The following is a 17,326-nucleotide window of genomic DNA, read 5'->3' as shown; positions in this document are numbered from 1 at the left end:
CAGCAGGAAAAGCTCACTAATGTTGGTGAATATCAACCTCCAGTAGTAACGAGATTCGCATGTATAACAGCTTGGTGATTCTTAAACTATGTAACATGAACATCTGAAGAATGTATATTTACTTGGCCCAAGAATGAGATATGCGGCATGTATTGTATGATAAGGAATTTACAAGGTAGCGGGAGCGTTGATATAAGTGTTGTATTCATTTATGAGCCTTTGTAATTGTCGATTGGTGCCTACAAATGATATGATTAATATACATCAAGTATAAACATGTATACTTTTACTTACCAAGTAAAGGAAGGATATCCCTTAAAAGATCTTGCTTTGACAATGAGTCCTATCATGTAATATGGTGAGCCAGTGTGATCCTTGTCGTCGTATATATAAACATACCATCACTGTTGGTTCCCAATGTCTTCCATCCACGCACCTATACAAAGCGTATCAGTTGATTAATCATTCGACTTGAAATCTTGTACTTACGGTAATAATGGTGGGCCAATAAGCCAATGACAAAGTTCTTTGACCTTTTCTTGAGCATTTTCCGCCGAGAGTTTCTTTGCATAAATCTTGAGCCATTGTCGGTATTCTGATTTTGAATTCAATAAAGCAGCTACTGCTAGTTGAATCTATAACATCATCATGTCAATGATCAGTACGTCGTAAAAGAGCCAATTGCGCCGCCTACCTCGATATGACTTAGAGTAATTGTGCCTACAGCTTCCTTGTTGCCTTCCACAAAGTTGAGCATGACCTTGCCGATAGGATCCAGCCCACCATTCAATGTCATTGCAGCAGATAACCATCCCAATGGATAATCGCTTGGATGGCCCAAAGACGAGTTCCAGAACTCAGAGACAATGTACCACGCATCGCTAATACGCAACCAAACTTTCATGCCGGGATGATATGTAAATGCTTGCTGATAATTGGTGATCACCAGCGGTAAGCCATTCTTTTGTATCCGTACGTCCTTGATCTTGGGTGTATCCTTGTCGCCCTCCTCACCATCCTCCTCTTCTTCATCGTCTTCTTCCTCATCCTCCTCATCTTCATCTTCATCCAATGACCCTGGTATTTGCGCCACTCGTAATAAGGGTGCTATAGATACGCCATCGAGTCGACTTGATAACTTGGATACATCCCATGTATAGAGCAATCCAGTTGCAGTGAGGCACACAAGCCAAGGATCCGAACATCGCAACAACACAATAGTGCTTTCCAATACCATAGGTGGAAGTAACCTAAATCAAAAAGGTATCAATGATGGGATCCAGCATCATGTGAAAAAAGCATACCTGCGACCCGTGGATGAGTATAAATGTACACTTCCATCTTCGCATGCTGCAGCATAAAATTCTTGACAGCCACCCATAAGCATAATTGCACTTGGAAGATAATCATGCCATAACTTTTTGCCATGCGAGCTAACTGATAGCCGTGCACAATCCCATGTCGTCGATGCTGATGTGTTGTTTGTACCAGTATCTATTGATCCAATGCGTAAGATCATCATGCATGAAAGAAAACGAGGATCCAACTTACTATGATTGTCACATTCCATAAGAATCGCCTTGCTTTGCTTGTCATTCCCACGTGGTGCCCATACAAAATTGGCTCGGATCTTTGGTACGCCTAATCTCACTTGGCTTTTGGCTGCAGCTGGTGGAAGTATTGCCGAGTCGATCCATGCTGGTCTTTTGCGTGGAGCTGTGTCCTCATCCACTTCCATAGCCTCACGCTTGTTACCCGCCACAATGGATCCGATGCCAGAAGCTGGTATATTGGATTCAGGGAAATCATAGGTAATCCCATCCACCCACCTAACAACATTGGCTGCAGGTCTTGCTTCCACAATCCCTGTATGCTATATACACCCCATGTTTAAGTAATCCTTCCCATACATATAGATCCTTCATAGTACTTTACCTGGGTAGATGGGACCTTTGGTGATGCGGGTCGAGGACCAGGTGAGGCTGCAGATGAGGATGATCGAATAGTCACTGGTTTGATACGTCGTTTTCCATCCTTGCCAACTGTTACAGTTTGCTGGAGTATTGTGGGTTGATTTGAAGATGATGATGTAAAATCAGCATCAGCAGGGCGAGAGGGCTGTGTTGTAGTAGTGGATGAATTCTCTCCTTGTGTGGTAGTGGTAGTGGTAGAATTGGCTGCTGCTGCTGCTGCTGTTGTGGTGGTGGTGGAGGCTGATGATGTGTTATCTGATAGCTTGCCATTGGGTGCTGGTAAAGTTTCGGTCGTTTCTCCCATCAAATCAGCAAACCGCCTTGCTGTTGTAGGCTTGGGTTGCTTTGCGTTTGTATCCTCAATGTCCAATTGCAACGTGCTTTCGGGAAGTTGGCTGCTTTCACTGTTGTATCCAAACGCTGCTAGTTGTCGTAACTAAAAGAGAACATGAATGCATAAACAACCAAAAAAGATCAATGTATATGGAAGTATTCGCTTTGCTTACCACTTGATCCTCAGGAGCGATTTGATCTGAAAATTCGGGTAGACGTATACAAGCTACGGTGCCATCATGTGCACATGCAAATAATGCTTGGCCATCTGGTGTCCTATACAATCATGTCAACATCTCTCTTTTCCTTTGATGATCCTAATCACACACATACCACGATAAATCATATACATTTCCTTCAAAGATATCGGTTGCCACAGCGAGTGGTCTTTCAAATTTGGTTGTCCATATAGAGATGCTTCGATCTTGACCGCCCAATGCACATACAGTTGATAAATGCTCACTGCTCTTTTCAGCTGGATTCTCGCCATTTTCGCCGAGATAGAACAAGTGTGGATTGAAGGACTAAAATAAATGATACGTACTTTGAGTAAGGCCACAATATCCATTACATTGCCCAATCCACTTACAGCGACTTCAATGGGACATTTATGGCCAACAAGAGATACATCAGCGACCCATTCTTCTCGAGAGATGATAGCAGCAACACAATGTGCACCATTGGTGGCGTTTGCAGTGACAATTTGAGTCCCAGTAGGTGCCCAGCTATATGACCTTTTGAGTCATCTTGTTGTTGTAAAGTAAAATGATGATCTTACCTTGGTCGACGGAAGAATGTTGTGCTGGGAGCATTAATAAAGGGAGCTCTGATTTCTTGTTCGAGATTCCAATCGGATGTCCTCCAAATCTTGAGCATTTTGTTATCGTACTACAACATGTACAATCCATTTAGCATCTTAATAGAGGATACCAAACCCTTTAAATACCTGAGCTGCAATGAATTTCCCAACGGGATCCCAAGTAATACCCTTGACAAAGCCTTGTTGTTGTTCGATGCGTCTTACTTGATCTACCATTGAAGGGCGATTAGATAATGCATCATGCCACAAAATTTCTTGTGTTACCAAATGTTGTGCCATTCCAGACAATGACTGAGCCATCCACACTGCCTGATGCGAGATACACATTATCCCTTGACCATGCAAGATCTTGTACATCTATATCCAAAACCACATTAATACGTTGAATTTGGATCCCTTTAAGAATAACACTTGCCTGAATCATGTCCACGAAGGTATTGTTTGGGTCGCCACGTTTCGTAGTTGACTTCGGAACTACCAAAGACTGTGGTTGCGAAGGATTCCCTAAGAGATGAGAGGATGGGCATGCGTTGGCATAGGGACTCATTTGATGATGACTTCTTACCCTTCGGATTCCCAAACAATGATGACATTGTCATTGTCAGAACTAGAAGCAAGATATCGACCTTCATTGTTGGACCAACGTACACAAAGAACGGCGCCTAATATAGAGCGTCATGGTCAGTATTGGGGAAAAACCAAAAGAGGGAAAAGGGGTTGGATCTGTCAACATAAAAGGGAGAGAAAGAGGTGTGTTTCGCATACCGCTGTGCCTAGCTAACGTGCAAAGAAGCTTATGGCAGTCGGGATTGCTCTCTGCAGTTTCGTCGAAAATGGGGTCTGTGTTCCAGATCCGGACCGTGGTGTCTATGCAAGGTGGTGTGTGAGCAAGACGAGTTGTAGAAACAAGCAATAGAACGCACCTAAACTTCCAGTAGCGATGCGTTTGCCGTCCGGATGAACGTGAATGGAATAAATGGCCGGCTTTACACCTTTTTCTCGTTCTGCTGATAGATGTAGTGTGTGAATAGAAAGGTCGTGTATGGGAGGCTGTGAATGGTGTTCAAAGTTACCGGCATGGGAGATCCACTGCGGCTTTGAAATGATCATGATGCACGCAGACTGGAAGGGTAAAAGTAGTAGTAGTTGTAAAGTGGTAGGTCGCGTGTAGTTGCCGCGTCTGCGAAAAAAGAGTCAAGGTCTTTTCCAACCAGCGCTTGTTGTGAAATTTATTTGCCAATGGAGTAGTAGCCCATTCTGTAGTAATAGTAGAAAGTGATAATATCTATATCAATGAATCCAATGCTTAAAATGACCTTTGTCCCTAATGCAGGAACGCTCCCGGCTTGGTATCACAAGAGACAATGATACCATGGATCATGGTCTCATTCAGAGATGCATTGATTTCATTATTTGAATCATCCATTTGTATTTCATTATTTGATTTCGTACGGAGAACCAGCTGTTGGGTTGATGCGTGGAGCGCTCTATATCACTCCTCCTCCCTTTATCTCTTCCCGCGGTTGAACATTATCCCGAGCCTGTGATAACCTTGCACCACAACAACCACGCCTCTCCCTTTTATAGCCATGGCATACCTACATGTGAAATCCAAATGGCTGGGATATGATAATATATACCACACGTGATACTCATGGATCACCATAACATCATACACCTAGCAATGTCGCCTGTTGGTATCCTGAAGTATATGGGTAACTGCAAAGAGGGTATGTGTAATGTTTATTTCGATGATTGAAAATGGATCAATAAAAACATGGTCATTGTGTATTATCATGGTGCTCTTTTTGTTGGCGGGACATGACACTAAAGACACGCCTCATTAACGTTGGCTTTCTTTCTATTCCTGATTTAGAACAAGTATCAGAGTCTCTATGATCAGCCGATGATGCTGATGATGATTGAGACATCATTGTCTTTTTGGATGCAGAGCGTTTGATTGTGCCAAGCAAGGTTGTTCTTCTACGTGGTAAGGTTCCAGCAGCTTGTCGCCCTGTGCGTTCCATGTAGATTTCATAGGCAACGGTAGAGTTTGCATCTTCTTCAAGCGTACGTCGAAGTTCCTCAACAATTTCAAGCAGCTCGTCGGTTTGTACAGCTGAAGATGGATCTTGCTTTTCAAGACGCTTTCGCAACATGACTGTAGCAAGGTTAAGTTCGTGGCATGTAATAGCTGTACGTAATTGATCCATCGCTGCTGGGGACTGTACAAGCAATTTCATGCATTCAAGACGTGCGTATTTTGCTGTTTGCAGGAGAATGGTACCAGGTGTTGGTCTAAATAACAAAAACTCGCCCTTGATAGTAACATCCGCTTTAGCCGAATGAATCAACCAGCCAAGTGTGGATGCATGATCACCATTCGCAAGGAGTGCAAAGAGAGGACTTTTGCCGTTCGCATCCACTGCATTTACATTAGCACCACGAGATACCAATTGACGTACAATTGTATCAGGCTCCTTGCAAAAACGAGCTGCATAATGAAGCGGTGTCCAATTATCCCCATCTCTGGCATTGATATCAGCATGATGGTCAAGTAAGAGTTGCATAGAAGGAAGTGGGCGTGCACAATGGATAGGAAGTGCGTGTAGGGCACGAATACCATATACGCTTGGTGCATCAGGCTCAGCTCCATTCTCGACAAGTAAGCGTAGCATGCTCTCAGGTTGTCTTACATGTGCAACGGTGGTGTACAAAAGCGTCGTCTCGGTTTCTGGATCACGGGTATTCACAATTTCCTTTCCTTGATCTTCAATCACTTGACGCACCAACGCCACATTGCCCTGCTTGGCTGCTTCCCAAATGGATGGTGATACCACTCTCTCCTCCTCTTCATGTTCTCCTTTGTCAAGTTCATCTTTTTCCTCCTCATCCTCATTCTCCTGCTTGTTGTTCTGTGGCCCCAAAATCTCCAATCTAAGCATGTTGTTCGAGTCACGCGCTATATACACGTTTAGTGGAAAGCTATAAAACTTAAAAACTTCCTATACCTGATGGTGGAGATGCAATGAATTTTCGTAGTTCTTCCGAAGTGATATTGAGACCTTGCGCTTGTTGAGTCTTTTGTGGCATTGAGACGCCTAAATTGGATGTAGGTTGCTGTTGTTCATTGTTCTAATAAGCAAGATAGAATCAATCAATCATCTTCCTTGTTCCATCATAATGAATTTACCTCGGCTCCGAGAACCTCGTGGACAAGATCAACGTGCTGCATAATACTGTCAGATGAAATGAAAAGATGAAAAAAGATGTATATAGAGAACACATTGAGACGAAAGACAAAAAAAAGACCCGGATGAAATGCACCGTATATTTGTTTATGCTACTAACAAGCAATGATCGGATAAAGATGATATGAGAGAAACTTTCCTCCTTTGAATATACATTCATCAATGCAAGTCTATCATGTTTTTAGGGGGGTGGTACTAGTAAGGGAGTAAAAAAGGACAATGAAGTGATATCCAAGGCAGTATAAGCTTGTGTTGCATCCCATCAAGGTGCGTGTGTGTGTGTGTGTGAGAGAGAGAGAGATGTGATGACCCATTTTGGACTCACACCTGCCCACCCACAGCCCATCCATAATAATACCTTGCATCTTTTCCCTTTCTCTCACTCTTCTCTCGACCTTCTTTTTTACTTTTTGCTCATTTTGAACCGTGGCTTCCTTTCATCCACTTGAGTCATCCACGTCCACATTTTCCCCTCCTCCACCTCCACTACCGCCGCTTGCTACTGATTGGCAACTACAACAACTACAACACCAACTACCACAACAACAACGGTTGCCCATGCATTCTGCTGTTGGCACAGGGCTTGCTCTTGACATGATGACAAGCAATGTCAATTCACAACAACCTGTTCTTTCGTCGTCCTCGTCGTTGCCAGGCAACAATAATGCGACTATTGAAGAGATATCGACAATCTTTGTGGTGGGCTTTCCCGATGATATGCACGAACGTGAGTTCCAAAACATGTTCATCTTTTCGCCCGGCTTTGAGGCAGCAACGTTAAAGTCACCTAGCAAGGAACAAGAAGATGACAATGGACGTAAACAAACGGTACGTTTTTGTCGAGAGGGAAAGAGAAGGAAAGCATAAAAGAAGGATGGTACTAACCAAAGATGATAGATTGGTTTTGCAAAGTTCCGTACTCGATTTGAGGCGCTTGAAGCAAGAGATATCTTGAATGGTCGTAAGGTGGATGCCGAGAAAGGTTCAGTACTCAAGGCTGAAATGGCAAAGAAGAACCTGCATACAAAACGAGGATTATCGATTGATCCCTATCATCCATTGGCATCATCATCAACATCAACATCAAAACGATATTCAATAAGCAACATTGTTCCTACAACACCGAGTCATGCATCAGCTTACGAGGCATTTCACTCTGTGCCACCAGCATTACCATCCGATCGTCATCCTCCCAACCCTGATTTTTATCCTGATTTATTATCACCTGGTGGTACCACACACGTCTTTCCCGATGCCATGTTTGCTGGCGGTGGTGGCAGTAATACAACCATGAATGGGAGTGGTGGTGATTTATTCTTGTCTCGATTTAATCATCGAATGTCATCCAAAGGCAGCATTGATGAGGATCGTTTCATGCCGCCGCCAACGGTTTCTTCTTCCACTGGTGCTGGTGCCCCGCCACCACCACCTCCACCTCCGACATCGTTTCTTCAGACATTACCAGAAGAGCCAATGACGGCGTTGCCAGAGAGCTGTTCCTTGGATGCGAGACTGAATGGATTATCGATTAGTACATCTACGACCACTTCAAATGGAGGATTGCCATCACCTGGAATTACATCACCTACATTTCGGAGCTTTGCTATTCCACCATCCATGGCAACTGCTGCTGCTGCTGCTGATCAACATCCACCCTGCAATACACTTTATGTGGGAAACCTCCCTCATAATACAAATGAGGAGGAACTCAGGGCCATGTTCTCCCAATGCATTGGTTATCAGCGACTTTGCTTCTCCAACAAACATAATGGCCCCATGTGCTTTGTGGAATTCGATGATGTCGCATGTGCCACACACGCTATGCAAGATTTGTATGGTAAAATGCTGAGCAACTCGACCAAGGGTGGAATTCGCTTATCATTTAGCAAGAATCCTTTGGTAAGTAAGCTTGACAAGTGGGATAATATGAAAAAGGAGCAAAAAAAGAGAGAGAGAGAGAAAAAGGAGCAACATGCCAGGGTCCATGGAATGGGTGATTGACTACAAGTTACATACATGTAGGGAGTTAGGCCAGCCGATGTTGGACGCCGAGAAAGTCAACCACTTGCATTATTCGATCAACAACAACAACAGCAACAGCAATTTTCATAAGCAATCCAATCATTTACACCACACCACTACATACACACTCACACAACAGCAGCATTCTATTCACACACATACGACGAATACTTCAACAACAACAACAACAACAAGCAATTCACCATGTATTTCACTCACACACAACATTCGCTTTTTCCTTCCACCAACTCATTATCTTTCTTTTTACTCCTTTCAATAATGTGGAGTTACAGATGTTTACTACACCACGACCACCACCGTATAATTTATTTATCATATTCAACACCATCATCGTTTCACTTTTTCCCCTCCCCTCACACCTCTTTTTATACATATCTCTATATATCTATATACTATAAGTTCTAATATATTAACATACGCGCCGTTCTCTTGATATACCTATGTATGTGTGGGTGGGTGGGTAGCTGTGTACAGTATCATAGATGATGTTGTTGATAAGGTGTTTGTTGTACAACCAGGCCTGCGGGAATTGTTTTGATTTTACTGCGGGATTAGGCTACATCCACCGGCATCAACCTCGCTGACCAATCCGGAAGGTCAACTCTCACTCACTCTTTCTCTTTCTTTCTTTTTTGACTATATACAAAACCCACAACCCACCCCTCTCTATCCCCTCTACTTTTATGGAAACAACAAGGAGTAGTAGTAGCAGCAGCAACACACAACAAACGTTGACCGAGTCCAATCGTGGCATGGAACAACAGGCACCTCCCCCTCCTCCACCTCCACCTCCACCAGCAGCATCCGTCGATTCAGGCCCGGTTCAAGCTTACGCTAAATTGGAAGGCGATCAGGCATGTTATTACATTCGTACCTTCCAGGTCACTTTGGGGCGTACAGTGACACGCATGAATACGGTGGATATCCCTCTTGGCAAAGTCAAGTCTGTGTCGCGACAACACGCTCGTCTCTTTTACAACTTTGCAACACAACGATTTGAAATGATGGTGCTAGGCAAGAACGGCGCGTTTGTCAACGAGCAATTCATAGAGAAAGGTGTTACAGTCCCTTTGGAGAATAGGTGGGTGGTTTTACTACATGGGATGATGATCAAAGTGTTATGCTGACCTTTTTGTTTCAAAGGGCAAGGATCAGGATAGGTGATTCCAGATTTCTCTTTCTCTTACCTCGTATGATGAACATGGGCATCTCAGAACAGTACATCCATCATCCACCTAGTCAAGTCGTCAGCAACAGCAGCAGCAACAACAATAAGGATGATAAGCCCCCTTACTCATATGCGACATTGATTGCTCAGGCTATCACATCAACGGACGAGAAACGTATGGCCTTGCATGAAATCTACAACTACATCACCCATCATTATCCTTATTACAACATGGCTCAGAATGGATGGCAGGTAAATATTACTATTCTTATCACGTATCCCATGATGTTCACTTTTTATACATATATAGAACTCGATTCGACACAACCTTTCCCTCAACAAGGCGTTTGTCAAAGTACCGCGTAACGATGATGAACCTGGAAAGGGCGCATTTTGGACCATTGACCCCAAGGCAGATATGCAATTCCTTTTGGGCGCTATCAACAACAGCAGCAGCAGTAGTAGTAACAATGGCAACAGCAAACGTGGCAGCAATAAGCGGACATCCTCCATCACTCCTTCTTCTACCACCACCACATCCGAAAAGAAAAAGAGGAAAAAGGAAAAGGAATCTGCCGCATCAGAAGAAACAGCAACCAAGTCATCGAAACCCGATATTAAAGGAGAAGCCAGTGCTACTGTTGCTACGGCTACGACATCATCCGTTGCTATGCTACCATCTTCCAATGCGCAATCCCAACCACCAGCTACACCCCCACCATCGTCATCATCAGCAACATCATCAACAACATCGCCATCAACATCATCCACACCCACACCTTTACTTTCTTCCACACAACAACAACAACAACAACCAAGTGCTCAAAGCATACATCAAATTCAGATGCAACTTCAAGCTGCTATTCGACAACATTTATTGGATCCAGTGAGAAACCCATTACCGCCATCCATTGCTCAACTATTGCCACAAGCTATTGCACAACTCCCACCTCATCTTGCTAATCAATTTTCGACCACTTTACAATCAGCATTAAGAGCACATCAATCTACTAGTACTACTGGCAATAAACCACCAGACACTGCTGCTGTTTCTTCAACAAACGAGAAATCACCTTCCCCCATCCCTCCCGCTTCCGCTTGTTCATCATCATCGCCATCATCGTCAACTTCCCCTCCTACTACTACTACTGCAGCTGCTGCTGCTACTACTACTACTACTACCACCGCCTCCCCATCATCATCATCATCATCCACGTTACCATCATCATCCATCAAAAAATAAAGAAAAAAAGTTAAACGTACATAGCATTATGGACCACAACGATTGTTATTTCTACCAAACCACGAATAAACACGGGTTTTATTGTTTCAAACAAGATGTTTATATGTGTGTGTGTGTGCGAGTGTATACAAAGACAAAAGTCATGTGATGAAGGAAGCTGTGAGAGAGCGTTGTTGTGTGTATGGTGGTTGCGAGTGTATAAAGGAGGTGGAAAAAAGAAATCTCAAAATGCTGGGAGAAAGAGGATGGAAGAATGCATCATGGGGGAGTTGCTGTTTTTTTATATGTTGAATTGAGGATTTGGTTTAAGCGGTACCAGCGAGCTCGTTCTTGCCAATGACATTGACCTTGAAACCAATCTCACGCAACTTGGCGGCGTTGACCAAGAGACGACCATCAAAGAGGAAAGCGGGCTTGTTCATACCAGCATAGATCTTTTCATAGTCAAGGTTTTCATCACGGAACTCGTCCCACTCAGTGACAATGATAACAGCATCGGCACCTTCAGCAGCTTCATAAGCGCTACCGCAGATTTGAATGTGCTTCTCAACCTCCTTGCGGGTATCGACAACGCCGGGCTCAGAGAGATCCATGTAGATCTGCTCATGCTCGACCTTGGGGTCATAGATAGCGACACGAGCGTGTTCTTGGATAAAGTCCTTGATCAAGGTGATGGCAGCAGACTCACGGGTGTCACCAGTATCCTTCTTGAAAGCAAAACCAAGCACGGCAATCTTTTTGTTGGTGATGGTGTTGAACAAGGTGGTGATGATCTTGCGAACGAAACGCTTCTTTTGGTACTCGTTCATGATGACGACTTGCTTCCAGTAAGCAGCAACCTCGGGCAAGTTCAATTGCTCGGACAAGTAGACCAAGTTAAGGATATCCTTTTGGAAGCATGAACCACCAAAGCCAACGGAGGCCTTCAAAAACTTGGAACCAAGACGAGAGTCACGACCACAGGCATAAGCAACCTCATCGACATCAGCACCCGTGGCTTCACAAATAGCGGAGAGGGCGTTGATAGAAGAGATACGTTGGGCAAGCATAGCATTGGCAGCCTTAGAGATACCATAAAGTGAGTTGAGTGCGATCCAATGTTGCACAATGCATGCATGTACTTACCAACTTTGAAAGTTCAGAGGACCAAAGGTTAGTGGTGATGACGCGTTCGTTAGGAACCCAGTGGGTGTAGACCTCAACCAAAGCGTTTTGGGCCTTGATACCCTCCTCAGTTTGCAAAGCACCAATCAAGACACGATCAGGGCTGAGCAAGTCTCTGATGGCAGTGCCTTCTGCCAAAAACTCAGGGTTGGACAAGATCTGGAAAGAAACTTCAGGGGTAGAATTGGCCTCGAGAATGGTACGCATGCTTTGAGCAGTACGGCAAGGCACAGTGGACTTTTCAACAACAATCTTGGAGGTCTTGGCAACTTGAGCAATACGACGAGTAGCACTCTCGATATAACTAGATCGACAAGAAAACAGGTACGTTAAGATCCCACTTTATCACACTCCCAAAGCATACTCCCTCTCAATCTACTTACGCAAGATCAGCAGCCATACCAGCGCCCATACCAGACTTTTTGGTGGGAGTGTTCACCGAGACAAAGATAAGATCGGCTTCATCGATGGCACCATCAACATCAGTGGAGAAGAAAAGGTTCTTGCCACGGCGATCAAAGACAACCTCCTCAAGACCAGGCTCGTAGATGGGCAACTTGTCCGAGTTCCAGGCAGCAATGCGTGCGGGATTAACGTCAACGATGGTGACCTTGATGTCATGGCACTTGTAGGCGATAACGGCACAAGTAGGGCCACCTGATGGATAAAATCAAACATGTCAGGGCGGGGCCATTCACATACATATATAGACACACACACATAGCCACCACCAACCCCCATCCTACAATGAATACATACCGACATAGCCGGCACCAATACAGCAAATGTTCTTGACGGTGGACATGATAGAATAAAGGAAAGGATACGATGGAAAGAGAGAAGAAAAGGAGGGGAACCTAGCAACTGCCTCATTGGACACAGCATTTATTTCTGATGGATCGCCGCTCGAAAGATAAAGCAAGCCCATCACTCTTATGGATACAGCGATCGCCCTACTATACAAGATTCACATATACAGCTTTGTTGCAAAACATCCATGCAGGCACAGGTGCACGTGTAGTACCTTCTTCTTTTGCTGTCTCCAATAGATGAACAGACACATGGCTCGTGTACCATCTACCTGCTTTCGATGATACCCTGCAAATGTAAAAAAGCTGTGCTGATGCTGCAAATAGCCTAATCGCAATGAAAGAAGTTTCGAGCGGACCCCATGGTAAAAATAGAAGCACCACACTCCTCATCATCATCATCCTCCACATCCATTACACACGTATACAAATTGCTGCTACTACCCGGTGTTGAATGTTTATAGCTGCACAACAGCTTCTTGTTTATACGCCCCCCTCTCCCCTCCCCTCCCCTCACTTTTGGGTACATACACAAAGCCTTTAGTCCATGTGTACCCCATCATTGGACACAAAATTTCGCTTAAAAGGCGTAAAATAAATAGTGGCTGCATATCATTTCGGATTTCTTGCATGTCTGTTGCCATGGCTAATATCACGGATAACCAAATACACATAATTGTTTCATTTTTAGCACAGATGTCTATATCAGCCACACATACACACATTGACCATGTCTTGTGCAATCCATCAGGATTAAGAATAAAAACTTGTACCACCTTGAATTATATGATGACACGTCGTGGCACCCTTGGAATCGAGACCAAAATCCTGCTTGCTTTCAGTGCAACCTGCATCAAATTTCAGGGCGGCTCTCCGGATTGGCTGATCACGTTGTTCCTTGATATTGGGAATTTGAATATCAGATTATGTATAGCCGAGGAGGAGGGCTCTGGTTTCGGGCACATGCATCTCTTTGGTAGTAAAGTATACTACTACTGCTTCGTCGTCGTCAGCCCCGATCTTATGCATCATCATCATCATCGCTGAGCTAATAGATATGGAAAGACCTCTATCAATTGCCTTTATCAGGCTATAACAACAACGTGACATGGGGTTATATGTGATACGGTGCCTATACAAGGATGCAAGGAATCAAAGGAAAACGTGATATACCATAGCCACCAATTTTTATTAAGGTAATCCCTATCCGATAAGCCCAAAGTGACCGATTAGCCTTCCACCTGTTATCAGACCACTTTTTTTTGTCATTGTTGGTAGTAGCTTGCAATGTGCTTGCCTATGTTCGAGCATGTCCGCTTGGTCAACAGCACCGTTATTCCTAAAGTTGGATGATGATCCTCACCTTATTAATTCGATAGGGCAATTTTAACCTTCCTCGGAGTTCCTCAACCACCAACTTCAAGCAGTATATTTCTCACAGCCGTCGTCGTCACCCTCTGGACATCCATGTTGGCTTTCCCTTGAGTCAAAAGCGACCCGACGATGAATGTCGTTATCCACTGTTCCAATTACATACGCAGAGAAGGAAGACCCGGGATTAGTAACTTGCCCTTGTTTCCTTTTAAAGAAATCACTATGCCTTTTTTGTTGACCCTGTGCAGTAATGATCTACGTAGTAGAGAGGTTGCTACAATTCATTCATACAGCGTCTTCATTGTTTTACCATTACACAATCTCTTTGTCTATAGAAGCAACCAATTAACAAGCATGAATCAATCAAAGGGAGGTTACAAAGGGTAACCAAAATGAGGATAGCATGTACCAACACTAGACAATGAAAGACTATGGGTGGCCATAGTTCACTCAACGCATCCCCTACTCCTATTCACAAGATCACAATGGCTACATGACAACGGTTAGAATCATCATTACATAGGTACATGTGGATTGAATAGCTAAGTCGATATGGCGTATAAAGGTTTTTAGTGTATAGGGAAGCTGTGAAGAAGCTAGGTTCTTGTTCGGGCTTGGATGGCATTGTGGTAAGATAATGTGCATTCACTGTACTTGTTGTTAGACCTCGAGATTGATTACAGTGTATGATAGACTTTGTCAATTCCAAGCTTAAAAAAAACAATAGCCCTCGTTGTTGGCCGTATTTGAATGCTCACTAAGATCCATAGCAACTGATACATAATGAAGCAGTTGGCCTGGCATATTGATGGAGTTTTAAGACCCTTAAAGCTTGTAAATTGACATGGCTTGGTACAAATGGGCTCGTTTAGCACCCATCATTTTCCAACATTATCATCTCGATTTGATTTCTATGGAATCCTTAGAATCATATGGGAGCATTGAAAGCATGGAACTTGCTACGCAAGATACAACGCATCAAGTTCCTGCATTATTTCGTTTCCATGGATACCAGCATTAAGTAGCAATGTCTTCGCCTTGAGTGGATACGTGCCCTCAAATCTCGATTCCCTATCGTGTCACATCCATTTTTGGACACCTAGCTACAGCCAACTATTCCCAGCCAAATTCGCTGGCCACAGCGATCATGAGAGTGACTATAGTAATTGACCTATTGGTAACTTCATTTCCTCCGCACGATCTCCCATACGACAAATCAACAAAGATCATCGCTATAATGGGAACTTTTATTTTGCTATTGAATGGCTTGGGCTATACTAATACGTAGATCTTTCATTGAACATGCATCTGTTTAACGGGTGAAACCCAGCCCTTTGCAATCAGAGTGTGCCTAACTACGCATATTGATCTTAATTTGAATGATGATGGGCAAGCTGTACTGGTATAGTCCATCATCCTTTATATACAATTGACATTTAATTACGACTTCTTTGTTGTCCGATGCCCTCATGACTTGTCGACTTTATCCAATGGATTCCCACGGCGTGGGAAAGTCTACATTAGAGGCTCACCGGAGATCATCAGCAAGATCCACACACATCTTTGTATCTTTCTCCTATTCTCGCCATGTCAGAGTGGAACATTAAGGCTTCTAACATCTCCAAGCGTGCACACAACCCCATTCGTCAGATTGTTGACAAGCTCAAGGTCGATCCCAATGCACAAAAGTCATTCATTAGTCTGTCAGTCGGTAAGCATGGGCATGTCTCGTGGTTCATGGAGTCCCCCCTTTTTTTGACACGTGTGTTCTATTATATAGGTGACCCCACAGTATTTGGCAACTTTAATGTGCATGAGAGTGCCAACGAAGCCATCAAACGTCAACTCGACACGTTCAAGCATAATGGCTATCCTCCAGCTCATGGTAAGGGCACAACTGATATGAGATTGTAATCTCTCTTTATCTGATATGGAAGGATGATGCTATGTAGGTACTTTGGATGCGCGTGATGCCATTGCTCGCAAGTACACTATTCCTGATGTTGCTCCCTTGACCCCCAATGATGTCTTGTTGGCCAACGGATGCTCTGGTGCTCTCGATATTTGTGTCAATGTACTATGCAATCCTGGCCAGAACATTTTGTTACCACGCCCTGGCTTTTCCTTGTACAAGAGTTTGGCCGAGATTCGTGAAGTGGAGGTGCGATTCTATGACTTGGTCCCTGAGAACAACTGGCAAGTGGATTTGAAGCATCTTGAATCATTGATTGATGACAAGACAGCTTGTATCTTGGTCAACAAGTAAGTCAACATTCACTATGATCTATGTATGGATGATCCCCTCTAACGGTTTAACAAATAGCCCGTCCAACCCTTGTGGTTCCGTGTATCCAAAGGAACATCTCGAAGCCATTTTGGATGTCGCTGCCAAGCACCATCTTCCTATTATTGCTGATGAAATCTATTGTGATTTGGTTTACAAGGGCAACACATTCTATCCCATGGCATCGCTTACCAAGGATGTCCCTATTTTGGCTGTTGGTGGTCTTGCAAAGAAATGGTTGGTGCCTGGATGGCGTATCGGTTGGATTCTTGTGCATGATCGTCATGATGCCTTTGCTGCTGAAGTCCGTACAGGCTTGTTGAATTTGTCTCAAGTCATTCTTGGTCCCAACTCGGTGGTGCAAGGTGCTTTGGATGATATTTTGCATCATACTCCTCAATCCTTTTATGAAGAGACTATTTCTCAACTCGAGGTAAAGTGTTACCCCCCATGATAGCAAACGAGTGAAATCTCACACACATGATGGATATGATAGCACAATGCCAAGTTGGGTATTGACGCAGTTTCCAAGATTGATGGCTTGACACCTGTCACTCCACAAGGAGCCATGTACATGATGGTGGGTATCGATATGAACAAGTTCAAGGATATCAGTTCGGATGTCGAGTTTAGCCAAAAGCTGGTGGCCGAAGAAAACGTGCTTGTGCTTCCAGGTCAATGCTTTGATTATCCCAACTTTATCCGTATCGTCATTACTCCACCTGCTGGTAGCCTTCAGGAAGCTTACGAGCGTATGGCAGACTTTTGTGCTAGACATCGCAAGTAAATCATTGTAGATAAATAGATGTTTCATCACATACAAGACATAAACTTTTATTTCCATGTGTATACGCTTATACTCCT

General features: G+C 43.8%; 6 protein-coding genes across 6 annotated transcripts; 3 read left to right on the top strand and 3 right to left on the bottom strand.

Moving 5' to 3' along the window:
* Nucleotides 1-168: 168 nt before the first annotated feature.
* On the bottom strand, nucleotides 169-4,236 carry O0I10_010807 (uncharacterized protein; the record flags this gene model as incomplete). The annotated part of the gene is made up of 19 exons (XM_058490781.1): nucleotides 169-239; nucleotides 295-343; nucleotides 400-436; nucleotides 490-635; nucleotides 695-1,250; nucleotides 1,305-1,494; nucleotides 1,552-1,873; nucleotides 1,936-2,409; nucleotides 2,480-2,582; nucleotides 2,640-2,830; nucleotides 2,896-3,031; nucleotides 3,085-3,194; nucleotides 3,253-3,335; nucleotides 3,391-3,483; nucleotides 3,542-3,630; nucleotides 3,692-3,788; nucleotides 3,892-3,993; nucleotides 4,050-4,133; nucleotides 4,200-4,236. 19 exons carry the CDS (start codon nucleotides 4,234-4,236, stop codon nucleotides 169-171), a joined length of 2,970 nt encoding a protein of 989 aa, XP_058338481.1.
* Nucleotides 4,237-4,907: 671 nt separating this feature from the next.
* Nucleotides 4,908-6,361, bottom strand: O0I10_010806 (uncharacterized protein; the record flags this gene model as incomplete). The annotated part of the gene is made up of 3 exons (XM_058490780.1): nucleotides 4,908-6,088; nucleotides 6,138-6,261; nucleotides 6,320-6,361. 3 exons carry the CDS (start codon nucleotides 6,359-6,361, stop codon nucleotides 4,908-4,910), a joined length of 1,347 nt encoding a protein of 448 aa, XP_058338480.1.
* Nucleotides 6,362-6,935: 574 nt separating this feature from the next.
* Nucleotides 6,936-8,489, top strand: O0I10_010805 (uncharacterized protein; the record flags this gene model as incomplete). Its single annotated transcript, XM_058490779.1, has 3 exons — nucleotides 6,936-7,205; nucleotides 7,275-8,276; nucleotides 8,400-8,489. The coding sequence occupies 3 exons, from the start codon at nucleotides 6,936-6,938 to the stop codon at nucleotides 8,487-8,489; spliced, it is 1,362 nt and encodes a 453-aa protein (XP_058338479.1).
* Nucleotides 8,490-9,103: 614 nt separating this feature from the next.
* On the top strand, nucleotides 9,104-10,831 carry O0I10_010804 (uncharacterized protein; the record flags this gene model as incomplete). The annotated part of the gene is made up of 3 exons (XM_058490778.1): nucleotides 9,104-9,501; nucleotides 9,564-9,840; nucleotides 9,899-10,831. The coding sequence occupies 3 exons, from the start codon at nucleotides 9,104-9,106 to the stop codon at nucleotides 10,829-10,831; spliced, it is 1,608 nt and encodes a 535-aa protein (XP_058338478.1).
* A 305-nt stretch (nucleotides 10,832-11,136) lies between these two features.
* On the bottom strand, nucleotides 11,137-12,800 carry O0I10_010803 (uncharacterized protein; the record flags this gene model as incomplete). The annotated part of the gene is made up of 4 exons (XM_058490777.1): nucleotides 11,137-11,892; nucleotides 11,957-12,299; nucleotides 12,379-12,652; nucleotides 12,755-12,800. The coding sequence occupies 4 exons, from the start codon at nucleotides 12,798-12,800 to the stop codon at nucleotides 11,137-11,139; spliced, it is 1,419 nt and encodes a 472-aa protein (XP_058338477.1).
* A 2,965-nt stretch (nucleotides 12,801-15,765) lies between these two features.
* O0I10_010802 (tyrosine aminotransferase) lies at nucleotides 15,766-17,249 on the top strand (the record flags this gene model as incomplete). Its single annotated transcript, XM_058490776.1, has 5 exons — nucleotides 15,766-15,889; nucleotides 15,959-16,063; nucleotides 16,131-16,440; nucleotides 16,502-16,895; nucleotides 16,959-17,249. The coding sequence occupies 5 exons, from the start codon at nucleotides 15,766-15,768 to the stop codon at nucleotides 17,247-17,249; spliced, it is 1,224 nt and encodes a 407-aa protein (XP_058338476.1).
* Between the last annotated feature and the right edge of the window lie 77 nt (nucleotides 17,250-17,326).

The sequence above is a fragment of the Lichtheimia ornata genome (assembly GCF_029851405.1).
Source record: "Lichtheimia ornata isolate CBS 291.66 chromosome Unknown scaffold00076, whole genome shotgun sequence".
In the NCBI taxonomy this organism is placed as follows: Eukaryota; Fungi; Mucoromycota; class Mucoromycetes; order Mucorales; family Lichtheimiaceae; genus Lichtheimia; species Lichtheimia ornata.
The sequence above is the reverse complement of the archived record's forward strand: the minus strand, read 5'-3'. Positions and strand labels throughout refer to the sequence as shown.